The 25,066-nt window shown below is 41.1% G+C and overlaps 1 protein-coding gene across 10 annotated transcripts in view; it reads left to right on the top strand.

Moving 5' to 3' along the window:
* Window positions 1–24,172, top strand: part of DZIP1 (DAZ interacting zinc finger protein 1) — a 54,311-nt gene extending 30,139 nt beyond the window's left edge. For 6 of the 10 annotated variants that reach the window (XM_024755290.1, XM_024755291.1, XM_024755287.1 and 3 more), the window contains 10 exons: window positions 422–478; window positions 2,782–2,838; window positions 8,424–8,483; window positions 12,872–13,011; window positions 16,128–16,290; window positions 16,581–16,710; window positions 17,362–17,415; window positions 19,001–19,194; window positions 20,048–20,178; window positions 21,388–23,086. In XM_024755290.1, the coding sequence (XP_024611058.1) occupies window positions 422–478; window positions 2,782–2,838; window positions 8,424–8,483; window positions 12,872–13,011; window positions 16,128–16,290; window positions 16,581–16,710; window positions 17,362–17,415; window positions 19,001–19,194; window positions 20,048–20,178; window positions 21,388–21,648 (1,247 nt within the window). In that variant the 3' untranslated portion in view covers window positions 21,649–23,086. The other 4 variants (XM_024755293.1, XM_024755294.1, XM_024755295.1 and 1 more) reach the window with 3 other exon arrangements.
* The last annotated feature ends 894 nt before the right edge of the window (window positions 24,173–25,066 follow it).

Here is a 25,066-nt window from a genome sequence, read left to right as displayed (position 1 = left end):
TCACCTGCCAACGCAGAGTTGCCACAAACCTTCAATTGGTTAAAAATGCAGCATCTTCGAAATACAATAAAGTGCAATAAGATGAGGTATGCCTGTACATTGACCTACACACTTGTTTCCCTCGTTTTGAGATAAAGGTTTGGGAAGGGTGGTGGTTCCCTATAACTTCTCTTGGAATAGTAAGAGTTCAGGTAGTGAGGAATAACTGTGTAATTCCTTAGACAGCATACACATTTGAAAAATAATTTTAGAAAAAAGTTAGCTTTAAAAGATGTATGTTAAACATCTTTTTTTGGTAAGTCGCTATATGTTGGTAAAATTCATTGGTTTTTTTGGGGGGAAATATTAGGATATGCGCTAGCAAAATATAACCCATAGCGTGTGATTTTTGTTATTAATTTACTTTTTTTTGTTATTTCAGGGAATCCTTTAACCTGGCAAACTTTTGAATCTAAGCCGACTACCCCAACTGTACCTAGTAAGTTTCTATAATAGGCTCAGGTTCTAAAGATATTTTTAAAGTGCTAAACCCATCCATAACTTCTACTTACTATTTTTAGAGACATTTCTTTGAACATCAGTGTGTTTGGAGATTATATAATGATCTATTTTGGTTCCCAGATTTGACCTAGTTCTACAACCCAATATTGTAAATATCCATGTGATTTTGTGGTGATTTGGGTTAGCCGTACCTGTTACCTTACTATTACCTTATTACCTTACCTGTTAACCTTATTCGCTTAATAAAGGAACAACTAAAAGCTCTTCGGCAGCGCTGCAGTTTGTACTCTTGGATTTCCCAAGGTCATAACACTGTGACCACATGACTGTGTGTGGTGGCCACCACATTTTGGCATCACTGAGACCCAGTGCTGCAGGGTTTGACGCGATGGTCCCACCAGTCACTCGCTTGAAGTCAGCTCAGCACAGCTGTCTTCCGGAGCTGTCAGTATTTGGCCAGAATCCAAAAACACATAATCTCTACAGTTCAAAATGGACAGATTGTTTTCTTAATAATAAATAGTTGAAATATTTTTGTTTCCATTCAAGAAAGCATGCGTACAGGACCTGAATAACGGGGGAGAGGGCCTGCACCGAGGCCGGGCACTGAACAACCATTCATATGGGCCCAGGACTTGTGATGATGAAAGGACATTAATGAGCGCGTTTGGGTATTTGGCACAATTGACTGGAAAGGGCTAATTGTTTTAACTGCTCAGCTGCTTCTTGAGGCCTCTTGATGTTGATTCTGGAAGCTGAAGAGGTTGAGAGGTGCTCAGGAGGAGAGGGTAGTTTAAGTGCCAGGAGTAGAGCTGAGGGGAGAACAGAAGCATTTCAGAGAAGTATGGAAATTTAAAAGACACTCAATTATTATTGTTTATATTTTAATTATACTTAGCACAATATTGGAACAATAATGTATTCCAATAAAACTTTATTTACAAAAACAGGTACGGGCTGGTATGTCCCACAGGCTGTAGTTTACCAAACCTGGATCTAGATTAGCAAGTTGTAAATGGGTTTGAAGGCCGTATTTCCAGAATTGTTAGCAGTTTACCCATAGTTAGGAGTTGAACACTTTCACACTAGCCATTGTAAAGACAAAATTGTATGCCTATAGGGTAGCTGAAGTTTGTGGCCAGTATTTTTTAGAATAGGATTAGAATTAAAGATCTATTCTAATAAGCTAGGGAAAGAGTCAGTAAACTAATAGATAAATAAATAAATAGTTGAGAGAGGAACCTCAGATAGGAATTGTCAAATATTGGAAGAGAGGCTGTAGAATCTAATTTTCTGAGATATTTTGAAGTACAGGGTGTTCAGTCTTACTTGAATCAGGTATACTCCTCTCTGAAGGCTGTGGCTGAATTAATGCCTTCTCACGGTGTCTTCCAGCCCAGTGATTGGGGTAGTCTTTTTAATTGGTTTATTGTACATGAATATTCATAGCAGCATTATTCATAATAGCTAAAAAGTGGAAACAACCCAAATGTCCATCAACTAATGAAAAGATAAATAAAACGTTGTCCATACAGTGGAACATTATTTGGCCATAAAAGTACATGCTGATGCTGACACATGCTACAACATGGATGAACCTTGAAAACATGATGCTAAGTTAAAGAAGCCGATTACAGAGGACCCCATATTTAATTGTATGATTCCATTTCTATGAAAGGACCAGAATAGGTGAATCCATAGAGACAGAAAGTAGATCAGTGATTGCCAGGGGCTGGGGGGAGGGAGAGATGGGGCTAATAGATACGGGTATTTTTGGGAGGTGTACATGTGGTGAGAATGTTCAAGAATTAGATAGTGGTTACGGCTGTACAGCTCCATGACTGTATTTTTTTTAATTTAATTGAAGTATAGTTGACTTACAATGTTGTGTTTAATTTCTGCTGTACAGCAAAGTTACTCAGTTATACATATTCTTTTTCATATTCTTTTCCATTATGGATTATCACAGGGTATTGGATATAGTTAGTTCCCTGTGCTATACAGTACGACCTTGTTGTTTATCCATCCTATATATATAATAGTTTGCCTCTTTGACTATGTTAAAACCCACTGAATTGTATATTTTAAGAGGGTGAATGATATTTCAATAGGCTGTTATTTAGAAATCGGTTTAGGTTAGTCGGTAATATCTTTGTCTTTTGTCCCTCATCGTCTGTATATATCTTGACTAATTGGACGAATATTTGGTTACCATCATGTTCAGGTGCTGACGCTGTAATTACAGAACGCTGTGAGCTTTTTCTTTTTATGCTTTTTCAGTGAATGCCCCAGCCCCACAGACTTTGGATGCTAAGTCAAGTCTAACAATGGCACATGGTAAGTTTCAGCAACGCCTCAGCGTTTTATGTACAGTTTCCACCCTGAGTTAGGTAACTTATTAACTGAAAGTGCTTCTGTGTGGGGTAATTATGCAAACAAAACGTTTTGGTGAATGCAAAACAGTTCATGAAACTGCAGTCTCCCTATGTAATGTTACTGTGAACTGATCATACCCACCCGTCGCTAAGTATAAAATGTATCTACTGCTGGGCTCACAGGTACAGATTTTAACTCTGGGTAGTACTTGGATCATTTATGATATTTGGGGGAAAGTCATAGGTATTGGGTAAGAGGATGACTTTCTACTAGACCAGCCAACCAGCACATGCCACAGGGCATATGTGACTGTTTTTATAACTTTCAATGTGGCAGCAAGTCACCTTTTTTAAACAAACAGTTTCAGTGATTGGTTGGAAAAAAAGCTAGAAAAGACATGTGATGGAAACCAAAAGAAAAAAGTAGGAACCACTGGATGAAACTGCTACCAGGATCCAGTTCTTGGCCCAGGCCACAGACTGATAATTGTCACTAACATGATCCAGTAGACAGGGTGAATATTTATAGACATGTTTTATTTTTATACAGCTAAGGTGCTAACAGTTTTTATAGTATCTTTTTCATATATTGTTTTCCTAAGGTCTGCTGTATATTAAATGAATTAGGATGGGAGGGGGACCACCTTTTTCCTGTCTTACCTGCAAATGCTTCTGGAATCTAATGATTACTTCATTCCACTTTTCTTTTTAGCCTGTTAGTTAGGACTTAAATCCATGGTCAGTCGAGTTGGACTTTTTTGTTTTCATAAATATTTTGCTCCATATATCATGGCCTTTTGTAATTATCGTTTTTACTCACTGACTGACTCATAAAGTGTTTATTGCCCCTTATTTTTTTCCTAAGATCATTTCAGGTGGATCGGTTCCCTTTGGCATGTGTTTATAATACGTACTGCATAAATTCTTCACATATTGGATGTTATTATTTACAAGTGTTTAGAACGTGCAGGGTTTTTTCCTTTGAACCAGGAACAGAGATAAAATGTATGTTTGACCTGTAGAAACTTCTTTAATATTGAAGATATGAGAAAATTATCTCCGGCAATTATTCTCTATTCATTTTATTTATGTCAGGTCTAAAGTCTCTCTGTTGCCTCCTTTTTTAAGGTTGATTTTTTTTCCACTCTTTTTGAGATTCTTGTTCCCATATAGTTCCATTACAGAGTATTGAATAGAGTTCCCTGTGCTGTTCAGTAGTAGGGTTGATTTTTACAAGGCATTGCTGGCTACTTCTTTTTTGTACCTCAACACGTGTTTTCGTTTCTTTTGTTTCCCACCTTGTTCTTGTGAGCCTCCTATCTGGCATTACACGAGGGCCATATTTTCTTCGTTTTATATTTTTGGTACCCGATAAAGGACGCATACAGTAGACATGTAATGCTCTCTGGGGCTGATTCCAGGGTCCTGACAAATCTGTCAGTCTAGAGCACTGTGTCCTGTGTGGACCCTGGCCTGAATCAGCCATGCCCCCTTGCTGGCATCTGTTGGGATTGAAATGCTCGTTTTAAATGCCAGCCAGACCTGGCACGAGGCCCACAGCCCTTGGATTGGGATCAAAGCTGATTTGTGAGCATCTCAATGGGCAGGGGCAGAGGAGGAGGAGGAGGAGGAGGCTTGGCCCACTGCCTGGCCACCCCCAGCTGTGGCAGCTTCCCCGGGTGCTGGGGGGCAGGGGCACAGGGAGGGTTGGTCACGTATCGCACAGCATTAATTAGCCCAACTTCCTCTCTGTCTTTCCCTTTGTTCTATCTCAAAGCTTGATGAGGTCCTTTACCATGAAAAATCTCATGATTACTCACCGGCTGAGGTTGGGTTCCCTGAGACGCAGACTCTGGGCTGGAGGTTTGCGGGTGCTGTCTGGGCAGTGCTCTCAGACAACACCTGTGAGAGAAGTAGGGTGGGGCGTTAAAGGGATGTTGATCCCAGATGCAGCTACAGCGGAGGCCTCAGCAGGTCTGACCAGGAGCTTTAGAGCTGGGGTGGGCACTTTGGAATTTTCCTGGATTGAGGCCGTCAGTTATAAGACATGGGTTGCCCCAGGGAGGGGGCACGCTCCTTTCAGCTGAGACAAAGCAAAAAGTAGAAGCAAAAGGTGGCAGGAAAGCACTGGATGTGAATTATTGGTGCAGACGAATTGTTTGGCTGAGCATAGAGTATGCAAAAGAGATTTGAGGGGCTTCCCTGGTGGCACAGTGGTTGAGAGTCCGCCTGCCAATGCAGGGGACATGGACGTGTGTTCGTGCCCCGGTCCGGGAAGATCCCACATGCCGCGGAGCTGCTGGCCCCGTGAGCCACGGCCGCTGAGGCTGCACGTCCGGAGCCTGTGCTCCACAACGGGAGAGGCCACAACAGTGAGAGGCCCGCGTACCACAAAAAAAAAAAAAAAAAAAAAAAAAAAAAAGATTTTGAGGGACAGGCTGGTTCAGGTTGTTCACGGCAACCACTGAGTGCTGGGCTGAAGCTGTTTGGGTCGTCCTTGTGGCATTTTGTAGCTGCTGAATGTTCTGAGGCTGAGCATGGCAGGATTGGAGAGCTGGGCTGCAGGAAGCTTAGCCTGACCGATGCGTTCAAAGAACCTGAGCTGGGAGATCACTTGGGTATGTTAGAAATAGTCTAAGAGATTCCTCACCTAAGAATTGGGATGTGGTGATGAAACAGAAGGAAGTGGACGTAACAGCTGTTCCATGGGATTGGTGGAAAGGCTGTGCAAGTGATTGGGGGCCGAAGGTGAGAGAAGGCTCAGAACATGATGAGCTCAGGTACTGGGTGGACAGTGGTGCCATTCAGAAAATTCCGGAAGATAAACCCAGCAGCACCAGTAGGGAAGCACTGGGGCTTCATGGCCAAGAGTCTGGAGTTTGGAAGCAGACAGTCTGGTTTCACGGTTGACTCATGAAACTGTAGGGGCCTAGGTTTCCTTACCTGCCAAACGGGGAGAAGAGTCTTGGCTACTTCAGTGGGCTGCAATACGCACAGAATGAAGCAAGGCCTTTGGAGCAAAAGCCAGTGGAGCAAGCACTGGCTAACCGTTAGCTTCTAGGGTAGGGGTGATGAGGTCCAACAGAGTCAGCCACTGGAGAGAGGGCTTGGTGAAAGTCTGGGAGTTTTTCTTCTGGAGGTAATGGTGGGAGACTGACATAAGGATTTTTCTGGAGGCCTTTGGCAAGTTCGGAGGGGAAACTCAAGCCCCCAAGAGTTTCAGCTCTCACCCTGGAGATCTCAGCTCGGGGCAGGAACTGGAGGCTGGACCTGTGGCTTATAAAGCATGAGAATGGCAGGCCTTCCCTCCCAGTTTGGGACGTCAGTCTGCTTTGGGAGCTGGGGTCTGGTCAACCTCACTTCCTCAGCCTTTATTATTATAGGAGCCCAAGTTCGGGAATCTGCCCCTCCTCCGCCCTCTGCATTGCTGCAGGCAATGTCAGATTTTGACAATTAATCCTGACTCAAGAGACATAAGTCATAGGATTATCCCTGTAATATAATGATAATAAAATGCATATGATGATTTTGTAAATTTTATAAAACTTTTCCTCATAACTTTATTCTTGTCATTTTCATAAAGTACAATAAAATATAAACCATGTGAATTAAAAAAATGAGATCAGCTTAATCCTCCTAAAACCTGTTTTCAGCAGTTCAAACTAATAGAATAGTCTGTTTGTATAACTTTATTTTTTTAATTTTTAAATTTTTTATTGAGGTATAGTTGACATATATTAATTTCAGGGGTACGATATAATGATTTGACATTTGTATATGTTGCAAAATGATCAGCACAATAAGTCTAGGGCTTCCCTGGTGGCGCAGTGGTTGAGAGTCCGCCTGCCGATGCAGGGGACGCGGTTCGCGCCCCGGTCCGGGAAGATCCCACATGCCGCGGAGCGGCTGGGCCTGTGAGCCATGGCCGCTGAGCCTGCGCGTCCGGAGCCTGTGCCCCGCAACGGGAGAGGCCACGGCAGTGAGAGGCCCGCGTACCGCAAAAAAATAAGTCTAGTTAACATCCCTTGCCACACATAGGTACACATTTTTTTTCTTTATTTGTATAACTTTAAAATCTTGATGCTGAATAACAAATATGAAAGCACCTTTTTGATGTTCAACAGTTGTGTTACATGGATGGAATTACATGCTCCTTTGTGGGGCCATGTTTACATTTCAAAATTAAAGTGGACTCCTATTTACTAATAGGCTGTGTTGCAAAAGTTCATTTGAAAGTAGTTTAAAATGCATTTCTCCCATACAGTCAATGTCAGATATGTTCAGTAGATTGCTGAACAAGCTGTAAGAGCCTATTTTTAAACACCTAAATATAATACGTATTTATTTGTATATTCCTATTATATGTGTGTGTATGTGTATATTTGTATATGCCTAAAATAGAGTATCAGAAACACCCTTTAGTAAATTAAAAGCCAGACCTTCAAAGTAGGAGGTAGTAAATCCGAGGTGATACGTGCAAAGCTCTTAGGTCTGTGCCTGGCAGCCCGGTGAGCACTCAGGAATTGTTGCTCTCATTAGCCTCCCCACTCGCCCACCCTGGGGTCTGGTGGCAGGATGAAATGACCCCCGTTTTGTAGGAGCAGGTGGAGAGCTCTCTGGGCAGGTGCCCCATGTCAGTCTCCAGGCTGAAGATGAGGGGCCCAGGCACCTCCTAAGTCAGACTTTTGGTTGCATTTCATTCTGTGCCTAATGCCTGACTGCTGTGGTTAGTTAGACCTTCAGCCAAAACCTGGAGAACCAAGAAGGAGCTTTCCCTCTGTTGATCGGATGGGGTTTGCTTTATCTGTGCTGCCTGCGGGTTTCCTTGTGTGGGCACAGTGACATTTCCCTGGGAAGTCACCCAGAGGCCTCATCTCCGCCGGCCACTGTTCTGGGGTGGGATTGGGAAAAGCCCATCTTCGTTTCTCATCTCCTCACCTTCACCCTGGTGACTCTCTGGGAGCAGAACTAGGTCTTGAAACGTGGTTTAGGGACACGAAGGTGTATAAGAATGTGTCTTGGTCCTACTGCTGACCCCAGGATACCTCTCCTTGCCCTTTTACCATTCTGGTCCTTCCACTTAAAGACCCTGGGGCTGGCAAGAAGTGGGAATCCCAAGGCCCTGGGAATTTTTAATGTTTTTATCTTTGGAAATTGAATATTTTCAATAATTTTCTATCTAGCCACCTGGTCAAGATACAAGGAAAATATTTTTAGGGATAAGTGAAGGAGATCTTTTGCAGTTGTGTTCTTGTGCCTTAAAAAAATCATGTCTGGCACTAAGTTGATGAGCAATAAATTTTAACTTTATTATTTAAAATGTAATTTCCTGAGGGTGGATAACAGAAAATACGTAGCAAGGGAAGATACTATGGAAAGGCGACCAGCTTTAACTGGCTGCCTTAATATTTTTCTCCCAGTAAATTCTTGCTATTTTAGGCATGGTTAAAATACTGTGGAACAATATCTTTCAAAATTGTTTGAAAGGAACTAATTTTACTTTGCTGTCGTCCTATTTGTACTATTCTTATTTTTCCTCATTAATAGAACAGGCATTCTCATCGCACATACTGGAACCAATAGAAGAACTTTCAGAGGAAGAAAAAGGTAACAAAGAGGGGTTATATCTGCATCAATCACATTTAGATGCTAAAACCCAAGCTTTGGAAGTATGGTTCAGTGGTTTTTATGGTAGTGTATCAAAATTAGGGAAGACATTTAGGTTTGGATTACATTTTCAATCTACATGTAGTATCTGTCATCCTATGCCCCCAATGTGCTGTTATATTTTTCCCCCACTTTACTGTTTCTTAACATATGAATAAGAAATTTCCTGTGTCAGTGAACTTGAAAAAAAATTTTAAGCCTTTATGTCAATGCAGAGATTTTTTGATCAGATGACAAGTCAACACAGTTGTGTGCCAGATTATACAAAAATCTTCATATCACAGTAGTTATTTCTCATGCCCTGAACCTATGAAATGAATAGGTGAAGTGCCCATTTCAAAAATTGTTTTTAATAACAAGGAAGGCATAATGTCTAAGCCCTGAATGTGGAATATTTACATGCAGAATATCTTAATGGCAGAATTTGGGAGCTGTTACAGGTTTGGGGAGATAATTAAGATTATTACTGCTTTCTCATCTTATTTGGTAGTAATAATAAAACTTATTTTCTACCAACTAATCTTTGAAGCTTATGAATATTTACATTATTAAGAATATTTTCTAATGCTAGATTTATCCTAAAACAATTATGTTCGAATCAGTTTATCATCATTTTCTCCTTAGTAATAATAATGCTTTACCATATTTCGCTTCTTTAGGAGAAAGCAAATTGTTAGTATTTACATGGGCTCTGGTTTTGTCATTTTTGTTAGGAAGAGAAGTAAAATTATATGTTCTAGTATGTAAATTCCTGATGTTTGTTATAACTGCTTATGTGTTCTCTAGACAGTTTCCAGTTTTTTTGTTTGTTTGTTTGTACAAGGCTACAACTTGAGAAGGGACTACATCAGGCATATCTATAACATCTACATGATGTGTATTTTCATTTTACTTGCATGTAACATGCTTTCTCTCTCCTACATAAGTATCATTTATTGATGTCTGAAACACAAAATCCCTTATTCTCAGAAGAATCTATGAAATGTATCAGGAGGTTCATAGATAGGGTCCAAAATTTTGAAACTGGAATCGCAAGTCATATAGTTCACACTCATTTAAAAATGAGTCAGCTGGTTTCCAAGAGGAATCCTGATTTGTCCAGCATCCCCATTTCAGTTCCAGGTTTCACCCACTGCATATTCTGCCTGTGTTTCTTTTAGAAGTCTACCTAGACCATGTAAGGCATGAGTTAGGGATCATTGACAGCAAACACCATCATCGGCTGTTACCACATTTAGGGAACTGAGTTGGGAAAGAAAATAATCTTTGCCACCCTCCATGCGTTCAGACACAGCTCTGGTGAGGGACGAGAAAGTGCTGAGGACCGCTGAGAACAGCCAAGTCCCAGCACACTGTCACAGAAACCAGTGACCGCATCTTTCTGGTGCCTCCGTGGAGCCAGCATGATTGATTGCCATCAATAAATTCCTCAGCTTGTGCCAACATTTGCAAACAAAGGCCTGTGCAGATAAATCTTAGCAATGGTTTGCAAAAACAGTACAACTTTTTACCAAGAAGTAACTCATATGAGACTGTTTCTTCATCCTTACTTTCTGACAGTTGTGTTGAGACAGACTTGATCTTGCCGTTCTGTAAGATGTTAGAATGTGAGGGCCAGGAGGGATCTTAGGGGCTATTTTATTTTTCAGAAACTTGAAATATGGGGGGATTAGGAGCTTACTCCAGGTCGTCGAGTTTAATTAGTGACAGTGCTGGAACTAAAGTCCCAGTTTTCTGTTTTCCGTAGTTTAGTGCAAAGAACAAAGAGATGGAGGAAGGCAAACTGGTCCAGCCTTTGCAGGACTGGCTGGGTCACCTTTGGGGAAGTCTCTTTACCTCTGGTTTTAGAGTCCTCGTGTGAATAATGAGGAGATGGAGTACTAGATGATCAAGTCCCCTCCAACTCAGAAATTCTGTTGTATTTTGCTTCGTTTTGCTTTTTGTGCATTTATTTTGTTTTTTTACTACTTGCTTTGCGCTACAATTATTTGCTTACCATAAATGGTGTGTTGTAAGTCTGATGTAACTGATCACACGTGTGCGTTAGTCTGGCCATCTGCTTGGGCATGCTTTAAAATTTTTAATTGGAGGAAATGCTGATCTCTAGAATATTTTGTCTTGTTGATCTTGGTGAGCAGTACGTGCTTTATTTAAAATCTTCAGCTCTGATTGTCTCTCAAGTAATTCATTTCACCTTTACATGAAAACTTTATTATTTTTTCCTATCCACTCTACCTTCTTTCTCTCGCTTCTGTCGGCCAGCCCCAGCCTTGTAAGAGTTCTTCCTATCAAGGGTTTTCTAATTATTCACAAATGGCTTTCCAAAGCAAGCACAAACAGGTAAAGGGAATTTGAGGACAGAGGGAAATGTTTAATCTTCCGTCATTTGGGGGAACTTGGACATCAAAATGAACTTTTCTTCGGGGGTTGAGGGTGAACCCAGACCAGTCAGCAAATGAATTCGGTTACTGCCATCAAAGGCCTTGCAACTCTTCTAGACTGGCAAATCCATCTGGGCATCACTTGACGCCTGCGTGTGGCCCCATGTCCCAGAGCCTGTCTTCAAGCTGTGCTTCTGTATCATTCCTTATATCTGAGATGCTGGCCAAAGAATTTTCTTTGCCTAATTGGGGTGGGAGGTGCATCTATTTCCATGGTAGCTCCATGACTTCCAGGTTCTCTCCTGGTACGTCCTTTTACTTTTAGCCCCAGACAGTTGCAGACTTGATGGCCAACCAGCAGCCAAAGCCAGTGACAGCTGTGGCTGCAGCTAAGCCCTCTAGATTCTGATGGATTCAGTTCCTAGGACAAAAGTGTTTTTGTGTGTGTGTGTGTGGTTTCAGAATAGTGGAAAAACATTGGTGGGAAAACAACAGCATGAATGCTGACAGTATAAAGTTTAAGATTACTTCTGATTTTTATTCATATAGAATCACATAAAATTTCATCATTTTGATTTAGCAAGCCACCGAAGCAAAGTATAGAAGAGCATCATCATGCAGGATTTTCCCTCCTATTTAATGTACAAATAGCAATTTGACCAGTTCTGCCTTCAGCAAAACTGTTAATTAACGAACAGAAATATTCTTTACTACCGGACTTGACTAGTATTTAGAAAACATCTTAACCAAAGGGCATATTTTCAAGATCTTCTGCAAATCCACATGCCATCAGAACCTAAAAATTCCATCTGCTGAGGTGGGTAAGACCACGGAACAATGGAGTATCTGTGAGGACCCACCTGCAGCCCCAGACCTAGGCAGTGGCATCTGGTGCCCCCTCCTTTGGGCGAAGTTCTTTTGTTAGGAGAATAGACTTCAAATGATAATAGTACCATTGTCACATTCTCCCAGATCTGCCTTTGGATGTTCACGAAGGGTCTCAACTACCCAGCACTGAGTCTGTTTCCTTGAGGCTTCAGTTTCCTTTGACATAAGGACTCAGTTCTTCAAGGTCATTGTAATCATGCCCCTTTCTCCAAACCCTCTTAAACTAGACGTTTTTTTTGGTAGGGAATAAAAGGAATAAGGAAAGGAACATTAGGAGAATCTGGGCTGTTATTTTTCTTTGTTTTTAATTATAGGTTGTTTTAAGGAAAATATACTTTTCCTAAGACTTTTAATTTTGTTTTCATTTTGGTAAGTATTTTGAGAGGCATTATAATCTTCACATTTTGAAATTTTATGTGAACTTAACCTCCACTCAATTTATTATATAAAAACTTAATTATTTAAAAGACATAGGGCTTTTTCTTCATTAAATGATACCTAAACTCTAACTGAATTTAGGAGTAATGAATTCTTGAGGAAGTAGTAAGAATAATTTTAGGATTAAACATTAAACTTCTAAGTAAGTTTTTTCGACTTTGCTTCTCTAGAGACCTATTTCTCACATTATTTTCTAGCTATAATTTGATTAAGTAATCAAGAAAGTCTTTAAAGATACTGAAGTTTTGAAGCAGACTTAAGGTAGTTTTGTTTTTTTTTTAAATAGCATTACTTGGGGCTTCCCTGGTGGCGCTTAGCATTACTTGACTCTTTATTTTTTTAACATCTTTATTGGAGTATAATTGCTTTACAGTGGTGTATTAATTTCTGCTATATAACAAAGTGAATCAGATATACATATACATATATCCCCATAAGGTAGTTTTAAAAGCTACAGTACTTAAGCATTATATATTGTGCTGAATGACTAAACTATTCAAAAACTTTAAAACATTATAAATGCTTGCTTGCTGTTTTGAAGTTGTGTTTTGCCATTTTCTGCTTAGAGGTTTAATGTATTTGTTTAATTCCTTTTTAATATGTTATAAAAACTTATTTCAGGAAAGGAAAATGAACAGAAATTAAATAACAAGATACATTTAAGGAAAACTTTGAAGAATAACCCTTCCCTCACTAAGGAAATAAAAACAGTCTTGGAGCAGAGTTTGGTGGAGAAACTGGAAACCTTGGGGATTAGTGCAGTAAGTTCACCCACTTTGGGGATATTTGCTGTTTTGTTTTGTCTTGTTTGGCTGTACCGCGTGGCTTGCGGGATCTTAGTTCCCCGATCAGGGATCGAACCCGGGCCATGGCAGTGAAAGTGCGGAGTCCTAACCAGTGGACTGACAGGGAATTCCCTATTTTGTTTTCTAAATAAGAAAGGATCAGAGAAGAGAAGAAGGCATGTCAGTCCTGTCACATATGGAGATCGGAGGCTAATGTGACATAATGCATTAAACACTTCAGCTGGCATTCACTGGGTGCCTGGCACCTTTCAGAGAGCTTTCCAGATAGTAACTCATTTAAACATAGAAACTAATCTCTTAGGTAGGTGACAATATCATCTGTATTTTACAGAGAGGTGAAGTAACTTGCTTCAGGTCACATGTTCGTGATGAAGGAGCCAGGGTTTGCATCCAGGCAGTTGCAGGGCTGCTTACATTCGGATGTTAACTCCGAATTACTGCCTGTTACAAAATCAGCACTTAAGCTACCCTTATTAAATGAATGGATGAATGAATTGTATCTCACGTTGTTGCCAGATTGAATCGTTGTGTACATCATGATATGTATACTCTTTGCTTTTTACATTTTTCATCGCATACATAAAATACACAAGCTTAATTGAACAACCTGAATTTATATACCTGTGTGTGTGTATACATCACATGTGCATATATGTATGTGTATGCAAAAGTATGTGTGTGCATGGAATGTGCACAGATATGTGCACGTGTACATGTGTGCATAACGTACATGCAATGCATGTATGTTTATGTGTGGCTGTGTGTATGCAGGTCTGTGTACTTGCACGTGTGTGGATATTGTGTATATGTGTGTGTGCACAAATCTGTGTATGTATATATGTACACATGTATATACACATGTGCATGCATTTGTATGTATCTGAATGTATGTGTGTGTATACACATATACGTGTGTATACAGATTTGTATGTATGTGTGTGTGTGGGGGGGTGTATGATCTGAACCACCACCCAGATCAAGAAAGAGATCCATCATTGCCAATACCCTGGAAGACTCTCTTTTGCTTTCCTTAGTCTATATAACTCCGTACTCCCCAGCCAGAGGTAATGGCTATTCTGACTTAGTTTTTTTTGTTCTTGAACCTCATAGGAGTGGCATCCTACACTGTGTTTTATTTTGCGTCACTTCTTTTGCTTATGATTTTTCCTGTAAGATTCATACTTACTGTTTCATTTAGCAGTAGTTTGTGGTATAGTATTTCATTGTATGAATATACAACATTTTCTCTATTCTCCTGTTGTTGGACATTTGGATTTTCAGTTTTGGGCTCTTTTTGGCCATTACATTCTTGTGCATGTCTTTTGGTGGACATAGGCATTCCTTTCTCTTGACTGTGTATTTAGGAATGAAATTGCTGAGTGTAAGAGTATACATGTTTAATTTTAATAGGTGTAGCCAAATAATTTTCCAAAGTGTAAAAGTTTACACTTTCCCTATCAGTGTGTGAGAGTTCCAGTTCCAGTCTGCATATGGTTTTTGGGTTATATATTTTATTTGGAACGTTTCCTTTTATCCTAAGATTATAAAAACACGCTATATTTTTTTCCTAATGCTTACATAGTTTTTTGTTTGTTTACTTTTTTTGTCTATCTGGGCTTTAACAATTAAGTTTGGAAACAATGAGTTAGAGATCTAACCTTATTTCCAGTTGGATCAGTTGTCTCAATATCTTTCGTTGAGTAATCCACCCTTTCCTCGTTTGTTCGATATAGCAGTTTTATCATATAGGACATTTTATGTACATTTGGATTTATTTTTGGACTTTCAACTGTTCTGCCCTTTCAACTATTTTTTCTATTCCTTTGCTAACACCATACTGGTTTAATTTTAGTAACTTTGTCCTGTACCTTAGTATCTGTTATAGGTCATGCCTTTTTCATTAGTCTTATTTCAAAAGTTTCTTGGCAGTTCTTCCATATTTTGTTTTCCAGTGAACTTTAGAAACAGCTGCTGCAGTTCCAGAATAACCCCTGTGGGGATTCTGATTGGAAGTGCCTTAAATTTTGTATATTATTTAGGAAGAACTGACATTTGTACAGTATTGGGTCTTTCCATCCAGCTGCAGGGTACAGGAAGACATATTGAACACCTGCTCACACAAACAGATGGTAGATCCATAATGACAGATTGTAGGATGTGAAATGAAGGAAAAGTAGAGGGGAATGAATAACTGAGGTCAGAGAAAACTTCTTGGAGGTAGCAGTTGATCTGATGATGGAGATTTCTGTCCCCTGGGCAACTGGGTGGGTGGTGGAGCCACTTCCTGGGATGGGGAAGACTGAGGGGAATGGTGGGGAGGAGATGGGAGTGTGTGTGTGACACTGATATTGAATAAATGAATAAATAGCTCTTTAACTGGTTTTCTTCTGTCTAGATACCCTTCAAATCCAAAAGAATTTTCTCAAATCACCTCTTAAATTATGGCATTTTCCTAATTGAAAACCTCTGAGGATTTTCGCTTATCTGTGGAATAACCAACCTTTAAGCTTTTCATTTTGGCATCAGTCTCCTTTTCTGCTCTCCTCACCCATTCCTCTGTAGCATTAACCACTAGACATGCCTTGACTGTTTCCCATTGCCTGCCTTTCCCACAAGGTGATCCCACCCATCTGGAACACTCCCTCTTTCTACTTGTTTCACTCCACCCATCCTTCAGGCACAACCCAGCCTCCCCCTTAAGGCTTCTTGGCCCAGTGGGGCCTCTGACAGCCCCTCTCCCTTAATTCCTCTAGCCCTTGTGGACTCATTCAGTCCTTGTCACACACCTTGCACTGTTGGTTAATCAGTCACACACACGCCTTCCATGCATTTGGTCCTGGCCCCTACAGCCCCGTACCTTAGCCAGTCACGTACAATCATACACACACGTTATGTGTCCCACTGCCCCGTGAGCTCCTTTTGGGACTGGGACCGGGTGTTATATGTCAGGGCATCCCTCACCTTACATGCAGCAGTAAGGACAAAAGGTTGGCATGGTTAATGCTGACAAATGTCCATGAAATGAAAAACATCCCAGGATAATTGATTAACTTAACATTTTATTCCTTCAGGATATACGTGGTATTCCAAGTGACCACTTGAATAGAGTGCTAAGAACCATAGAGTCAGCAAGACATGAGCGAGAAAGACAAATACCTAACATTCAGCAAATTCGTGAATTCCTTGAACATCAGGTCAGCCGTAAAACTGAGGAGAGAACACTACTGTCCACAGGTAAGCCTGCTACCAACTGCCATTTCATTTCTGCAGATGGGAGCAAAATAGAACAACCGTTTCATAATTTTCAATGGTTCACAAACCTTGGAACTTAATTGGCAACTCTATTATTGTTTGAACCATGAAATGTTGGGTCTTAGATTGTGTTTTTTACATTAAAAACCCCCTGTAGTGTGGAGTCTAGACCCTTGAAACAGGCTTGTTCGCTTCGGTGCCAGCATAGACAGTATTGTAGTATTTTATTCTGCTTTTCACGTCATGGAGACTCACGAATGACACTATTCCAGACAGGTACAGTGCTTCTCAAGTGGACACCCTTTCAACTGGAGAAATACCCAAAGCAGTACATCTTCCTCTCAAAAGCAGACAGTTGGTTAGACAAAAACCTGTTTTTACTGATAGGACATCTGTTCCAAAGTGAGTATTTTCAAGCCTAAAATTTTTTTATTAACGTTCGTCTCAGTCAGCTCGGGCCGCCATAACAAACTACCATAGACTGGGTGGCTTAAACAACAGAAATTTATTCTTTCACACTTCTGGAGGCTGGAAGTTTGAGATCAGGGTGCTGGCACAGTCAGGTTCTGGTGAGGTTTCTCTTCCAGGACCCACAGATGGCCACCCTCTCACTGTGTCCTTACATGCCAGGGAAAGCAAGAGAGCCCTGGTCTCTCTTCATCTTCTTACAAGGACACTAATTTCTTCATGTGGGCCCCATCCTCATAACCTCATCGAAACCTAATCACCCCATCTCCAGATACCATCACACTGAGGGTTAGGGCTTCAACATATGAATTTTAGGGGGCCACAAACATTCAGCCCACAGCAATGTTTGACCCAACAGAGAATCACACTTGGAATGCTTACCCATCTCTCATTGTCTCAGGGAGAGTTGCTGCTGCTCACCCTTTAATAAATTTTTTTTTTTGGTATGCGGGCCTCTCACTGTTGTGGCCTCTCCTGCTCTGGAACACAGGCCCCGGATGCGCAGGCTCAGCAGCCATGGCCCACGAAATCTGTTTTAAATTACATTATTCACTTACACCAGAAATATTTTTCTCTTGCTTTTAGAGTTAAAAAAAAAATCACAGAAGATCATTTTCCCAGAAAGTCTTCAACTGTTGCGTGAGTACTGAGGAAGCAGGGGGTGGTGATGTTTAAAAATTCTTTTCACTGAACATTTCTTTCATTGTAAGTTAGTATGTTCATTGTGGTTCACTAGAGCCATAATTAGTACACATCATATTTAATCTGTGATTCCTTTGTTACATCTTTGTTTCTTTATCAGATATTACCTGGGTCAACAGTACTTATCCCGTGTGGCCTCCATTAATGTGGGACCACACCTGAGTCATTTCTGTTATTTTTTTTCCCCCAACTGCCCACCTCCCGCCCGGTGTCTAGTAATGTTCGATAAATGCGTGATGTTGCTTTTTAATGTCTGGATCCGTGATAGTGTAGCCGGATGAGATTTTAGTGTTCTAGCTCCTTGTGGAAGTTGATAATGGCCCTAGACCTTACTCTTTTAGGCTCTCTTATGATACTAAGAACCCTAGCTCAGTCATTCCTTAACTGTGTGACACTGATTCAGTGGCTTGCCTGTTAAAAAGGCTCTGTTTTCTTGTCTGTAATATGGGACGATGCTACCTTTTTCACAAGATAGTTCTACAAATTAAATGAGAACATATGAAAAGGGCTCAGCCTCAGTACTTGGCCCATGTGGGTACTCAATAAATTGTAGGTATATTATTGTTATTAATTGAGTAAAACTAATTTTATAATAATTGAATTCATCATCATTGACTTGTTCTGGCAATATTGATGCTTTATTTCTTCATTAAGGCATTTTGTATATATACTAGAGACAGAATAAATATATTAAAGACAGTGTAAATAATAACTCAGCCTTCAAAAGTACTCTTCATGTACATAATCTCATGGGAAGAGCCTTATTTCATGGGATGTAGTGTAACTGAACGTTGTATGGAATTTAGGCGCTCAATGAATTTTTTTTTTTTTTTTTGCGGTACGCGGGCCTCTCACTGTTGTGGCCCCTCCCGTTGCGGAGCACAGGCTCCGGACGCGCAGGCTCAGCGGCCATGGCTCACGGGCCCAGCCGCTCCATGGCATGTGGGATCTTCCCGGACTGGGGCACGAACCCATGTCCCCTGCATCGGCAGGCGGACTCTCAACCACTGAGCCACCAGGGAAGCCCTCAATGAATGTTTTTCAAATGAGTGAATACCACTCTGAATTTCTGTTTCACTTTAAAATGGGGTGATAATTCACGTGATGATACGAATGAGATTACGTATTTATGTAAAAGTCCTTTGTAGGGTGCCGTGTAAAGGTAAGCCGTAAGTAGTGACACTATTTTAAAAGATGACATAGTTTTATTGCAAAAATATTTTTTTCCACTGTGAAATATTTTTCTTAGGTGTGTGAAAACCAATATTAAGAATATACAGATTTGGGCTTCAAGGAGTAATGTCCTAACTTCAGCACATTTTGGTAAATACGCCATGTGGCTGGCAGGTCTGGATTTGAAACGACTCTTCAGCCCTTTGTGGCCCTGGCTGCCATCTTGTTCTGTGGCCACATGGGTGTCTATTATGCTCTCTGGAGAAAATTCCCACTGCTTTAAGGGACACATGGTAAATCCTGAAACTTAGGGAAACAGCGTCCCCTATTTGGGTTTTGATTTATTTAGGACCCCTCCCTTCAGTTCAGAGGAAGAGCTGGATGATGAGGACCTCCTCCAGGCCTGTGTCTCACCAGACTTACTTCCTGTGCTGTCATCTAAAAGCAACAAGAGTAGCCTTGGAAGGAACACCGTCAAAAGTGACACTGACTGGACCGAGGGAAGTGAAATTGAGGACTCTGCTATTTCTCCCAAGCCCACAGGTAAGCTTTTGTTATTGGAAACCCCGCTGGAAATTTTCTATAGGACAGTGGTTCTCACCTGGGGCACCAAGCACTGGGGAGTCTGAGCTGAGAAAGTGCCTGAGGAAAGGATGGGGCTAATCCAAAAGCTGCTGCCGCCTAAAGAAGATGGACAGGGCTTAGCAGGTAATTGATATTCAAGTGGAAGGAGAGGAATGGGTTGGGGACGCCTGGATGTATTCGTAACACATATAAGGGCTGCTGAAACAGACTACCACGTACTCTGTGGCTTAAACTACAGAAACTTACTGACAGGAGCTGGAAGGCCAAAATCAAGGTGGCAAGGTTGGTTCTTTTAGAGGGCTGTGAGGAGAGGATCTAGTCTGTGCTTCTGTCCTTGGCTTGTGGATGGCTATCTCCTCCCTGTGTCTGGTCACACTGACTTTCTCTGGGCGTGCATCTATGTCCAAATTTTCTGCTTTTGTAAGGGCACCAGTCGTATTGGATTAGGGTCCACCCTAATGACCTCACCTTAACTTGATTCTCTCTTTAAAGGTCCTACCTCCAAATAAGGTCACATTCTGAGGTAATGGGGGTAAGGACTTCAACATATGCATTTGGGACACGATTCAGCCCCTAACACTGGGTGACCTTGAGACTGCCTCACTGAAATTAAAGTTTCTGACCATGTACTTGAATGAGACCAGCCTTCTCTGATTTAAACGTTTTATTCTTCTAGTCTAGAGGAGCATGATTTCTTTAAAGGAAGTATTTGCAAAGCTTAGACTCTCTCAAATTGTTTGTAAGGCTACTTTGGAACTGAAGATAAATATAATTTTTTTTTAACTTCACCTATTTTCTGTGGCTCCTATAGGAACCTCCATTAAAACATTAACTGGAAAAGTTGAAAAGACAGTTTCAGATCACAGAAGTGTGAATAAGCCAGTTGGTGGGCTTAATGTTGCTGAGGCGTTCATCAAAAAATCACAAAAAGAAGATCTAAAGGTGATATCACTTTTACTTGCTAAGCACACACAAATTCATCTTTTAATGAATATACCTTAATAATTGTATTTTTTACAGTGAAATGTAAAACAAATATAATCAGTTAGTATAGTAGAGGTTGAGATTTTTACATTGTCTTGTTTTCAGTATCGTATTTCTTCCTATTCCATAGAGGATCAAAGATAGTGAAAGGATAACTGGTAATGATGTCCTATGCTTATCAAGTTTTACAGGTTTTCACAACCCTGTCACGTGTATTATTTGACGTTTGCAGATGTTAGGTAGTTTGTTCACAGAAACTTGTGACTGATCAGAATCTGGGGACTTCAGATCTGAGTCTAGGAACCTTTCTGCCACCGTGGCGAGACCTGGAAGTGAAATAGGGACTTCCAGGGTTGGGAGCCAGAGTCGGTGGAGAGATGCTTCAGGTCCATGACCCAAGCACAGGGCAAAGCCAAGCTCCCCTCCCCGAGTGGAGGAGAGGCCCTGACACACTCCAAGGTCCCACACCAGGCACCAGAAGTGCTTCTGTGGACAGAGACCTGGGCAGGCTCATCTGTGTTGATGGGGTCTGCCAGTAGTAGTTGCTCTTTTCTTAATTTTTCCCTTGAATTAGATTTCATTCTTCCCCTGCTCATCTGTGGAATCCAGAGCATTTCGTCAAACTACGTTCGTAAGTTAGTGCCATTTGTGTGACACAGCCAAGAATGACAAAAAGTCACAAAAGGTCAAGAGAGAGCCACTGCGTCTTCCTCAGAAGGGGCGCCGGAGAAACACGCACTCCTTTAGGTCAGGGCCGTTTCTGCAGGGCCCGCATGTGATGTCTCCTGCAGTTAAATGTCTTAGTATCACAGAGGTGAGAGCCCCAGAGCCAGCCTGGCTGCTCCTTGGGGCACATCCTCACTTGACTTCTACAACGTAGTGTTCCTGGAATTCGCTAAGTTCATGATTGCTGAGTAGGAAATGTTCATTTCCACAGCGAGGAACAGAAAAAGAGTGATTCCCTCTGCTTTCAAAGCACAGATTTCCAAATCCGTTTCATTTCCCCTCCAGAGATGACCAAATGGCCAGATTGGGGGATCCTTTGAGGCTCCCAAGTTCTCATCATTCAGTGTCAGCGGCTCAGTCTGGCCAGCAAAGTGGTCAAGGGGCTCTAACACGCACAATTTCTTTAGGAAACGTTCATTATTCTCCACGTATTTTTTTCAGTGTGCAGATGTGGACGATAATGACTGGGACATATCATCCTTAGAGGAAGAGAAATCTTTGGGGAAAAGAATTGGAAGAGAACAGAAGGAAGCTCCACCTGTGAAGAATGAATCAAATTCTCCTCAAGTGCCAAGTGCCTGGGGTGCAACTAACCAGAAAGGGCCAAAGGGAGAAGGTTCGCTGCTTTGGTGTCTAGCAGAAGCCTCTATAAATATCCAAGCTATGCTAATATATTATCAGGCAAAAACACTGTTGGCATAACAAAGATCTTGCTTTCCTTACGTTATTTTAACAAGGACGGAATGTGAACAACTTACTGATCTGTATATATTTACTAATTTTCTAAAATTTAATTTTAGGTCTAATCCTTAGTCTTTAAATTTCTAAAATACCTGTTTTTGAAAATGCCCATATAAATAGTCTCTTCACGCAGATGCCTCATGGAAATTTAAATTTCTGATCACATACCTAAATGAGGCCACTTTTTCTGACTGTCTTCCTGTATTCATCCTCATACATACATTCATCATATTTTTATTTTCTTCCAAGGAAGATTCTTCTTGTAGCACTGTAGCCAGTGGGATGAATGACAAGTGAAACCATCCACTGCTATTGTTCCTATTCACCCAGGCTAGAGTATGGGTAATAAGTCCAGTAACTTACCTCTCAACCCATTTAATTTTTAAAATCAGAAAATATAATTTGTATTTTTTCTATCAGAGTAATTCTTCTCCACTCCACCTCTCAGCCTTTCTTCATCTGTGCGTCCAATGAGCCGTGCCTCTGAGTAACGGGCTCAGACCCCTATTTCTAGGCTCACTGACTTTAGACATGAACTGGGGAAGTTCTGCTAAGACAGAGGAGGATTTGACTCCTTCCCCACTCCCTGCACCTCTCATGCACCCTCTTCAGGATTTTTGTTCCCACATCTGTAATTTTAACAAATACGTACACATCTCTACTTGCTCTGTCTGTCTGTAGCAGGGTCTCCTGCCTCATCCCCACCCCATCCCCACCGCCCTTTGTAAGATTAGCCATTGCTGCCTCTACCTTCACTTGACCTCTTTTCTCCACCAACGTGTCAGTCATAACACTGACCTTCTGTTCTGTCACCGTCATAAGTTTTCTGTGCTTTGTCTCAAGATCCATCCTAATCTTTGAAAAAGCAAAAGACTGTTTATGCTATGGCGACTCTGTGAGGACACAGGGCCAAGAGGATGCCCTGAGTACGTTTCCTCCCTCCGCCCCAATGTCATGGCCCCACACCCCTTAAAGAAACATTTCTGGAGTCACATGCAAGTGGAATTCTCAGCCCTCTCCTGTTTCAGTGGCTCAAGGCACTTTTGAACTAACTTCATGTTTAAGCTCATCTACCCTAGAAAACCTGGGGTACCGTTTTACCATTTAATCCCTCCTTGGCTTGTTCATTTTATTCTCCTCTCTTTACCACTGCCAGCCTCCAGGCCCTGTGCTGAATGCTGGCAAGGGGAGGCTGGGCGGAAGCTTCCCTACGAGGGCCCCGTGAGGCTACCCCAGAGACGTGGTGGGACTGTCCACAGCCTCTTTCACAGTTTGTAGGAGCTAGGGGTGGGGTTGCGAGCAGACTCAGACACGAGTGATGAATTACTGTCTGAAGTGGAGGATTTTTTACAGGCTGGACAGTGTGCCTGTTTCATCACTGGGGCCTCCCCCGCCCCCTCTCTCCCTCCACAGGACCTCAGGATGAATCCAGCACATTGAAAAGCAGCTTAGTAACCGTGACTGACTGGAGTGACTCTTCAGATGTGTAACTGTCACCCCACACATCGGGAGGCCCTTCCAGACGCCAGCGGTACTGCAGAGCCACAGTCTTTCAGTACTGCCTACACGACCCTAATGCTCCTGCTTGGCAGTATCTCCTACAATAACAAGGAAGCTGACTCTCCAAGAACCAGAGTCCCTTTTGTGGCACCTAATGCAGTTATTACAAAACAAACAGCAGTATTTTGAAGCATATAAAGGTGTTTAAGACTGCTGCTTAAAAATAATGTGTCGTTGACGTCATAAGTTTTTTCTTCAGAACGGCACTCTAGTGTTTGTTTAAGTGTATGTTTTTTTCAACTAATCTTTAAGTGAATTTTTTTTAAACTTCTTATAGCAGGTTTTGGTTTGAATTAGGACCTTTTTTTATATCTTTCTTACGTATGTTGTCACGTTGGAAGTGCTTTATTATAAAGTTCTGTCAGTATCCTTAAAATTGAATTCGTGGAATCAGTGAAATCTTCAGTAGATTGCTTATTTTTCATATAGAAGTAAGTTTAGAGTTATAAAAATATAGCCAGGCCCACGTTAGATAACTCCATTTTCCAGAAGTACTCTTACCATATGCAGCTTTGAGCCATTGTAAGCATGTCGTTTTATTTTAGAACTTGAAATACCATTTCTGTGGTGTCATCTTTACCTTGGCTATTTTAGGAATAAAATGTAGCCAGTTTAAATGTCAGTTATCTATAAACAGAATAGATCGAGTCAATACTGAATTCATATGTGTCTGTAGTTTTTTTCACTTTTTTTAAATGCCGCACCCATATTCTAAAGTACCTCAAGACTAACTTAATTTTATTCTTAACAATGACATTGTCAACATTCAAAAAGTTCATATAAACTGTTTTCTGCATTTTTTATACTTTGTGGTACTATCTGTACTCTGTTTCCAAAAATAAGTTACATTTTAACTAAATGGTTTTTTGGATTTTGGATCTTTCTTCATTTTGCCAACCTTTCAAGTAAAGCCCTCCATTACATCCTTGTGACTGTGGCTGAGTTATTAGAGCTGATTTCTGAGTTAGGCTTATCTCGTTAGAGGACTTAAGCTTGCCTTGGTAGCTGTGCCATGTAAACACACTGACCTAAAAGTAAAAACAGTGTTTTATCTGTTTCTGCCCCACCAGAGTCCTTTTTACTTGTGGGCCACTCTCACAAGTAAAACTTCCCACAAAGGCCAATTTTATGCAGATGTACTCACTTGATAAGTTTCTAAAAGCTCTAATAAATGCTGAATCAAATCTTCATTGTAGTAGGACAGAGATAAGCAACCTACAACAATGCCTAAGAAGGAACCCAGGCCCTTACATTCACTCACTTATCCCACAGAGATCTGTTGAGCTCCTTGTTTGTTTGTTTTTAACATGCATTATTAGTTCACTTATAGAACAACTTTGAGACAGTTATTATAATTTTCTTGAAGATGTGAGAAACAGTTATACAATAACTTGCCAAAGCCATACACTTAGAAAGTGACAAAAGTAGGCTTTAGACTGGGTCTCAAATCCAAGTCCTGGGTCTGCCAGGTCTTAATTCCTGAGCAGAAAGGGTTGGAGAAATATGATGAATGTCTGCTAAGGAAACCCAACAGTTATGTTGAAAAGACCGATCCTTTCTTTATCTGTTAGTCCTGTCATTTTAGATTGCACTAGAATTGGCGTGTTCATTTTCCTTTGGGCTATCGCCTTAGATTTCTCCTCACTGACACACAACTAATGTGTTTCTGGCTACTGACACAGTGTTTCTGTACTTTGACCCCTTCTCTCCGTAAATTCTTCAGAAGCTAGAACAGTTCAGTACAATCAAAATATGTCTTCACCAGTACAGCTCTGTAAATTTGTTTTAAAATTTGTTTTAAACACACACTCACAAAACC

Source organism: Neophocaena asiaeorientalis, unplaced genomic scaffold, assembly GCF_003031525.2.
Source record: "Neophocaena asiaeorientalis asiaeorientalis breed wild unplaced genomic scaffold, Neophocaena_asiaeorientalis_V1.1 scaffold141, whole genome shotgun sequence".
NCBI classification, from domain to species: domain Eukaryota; kingdom Metazoa; phylum Chordata; class Mammalia; order Artiodactyla; family Phocoenidae; genus Neophocaena; species Neophocaena asiaeorientalis.
The sequence above is the reverse complement of the archived record's forward strand: the minus strand, read 5'-3'. Positions and strand labels throughout refer to the sequence as shown.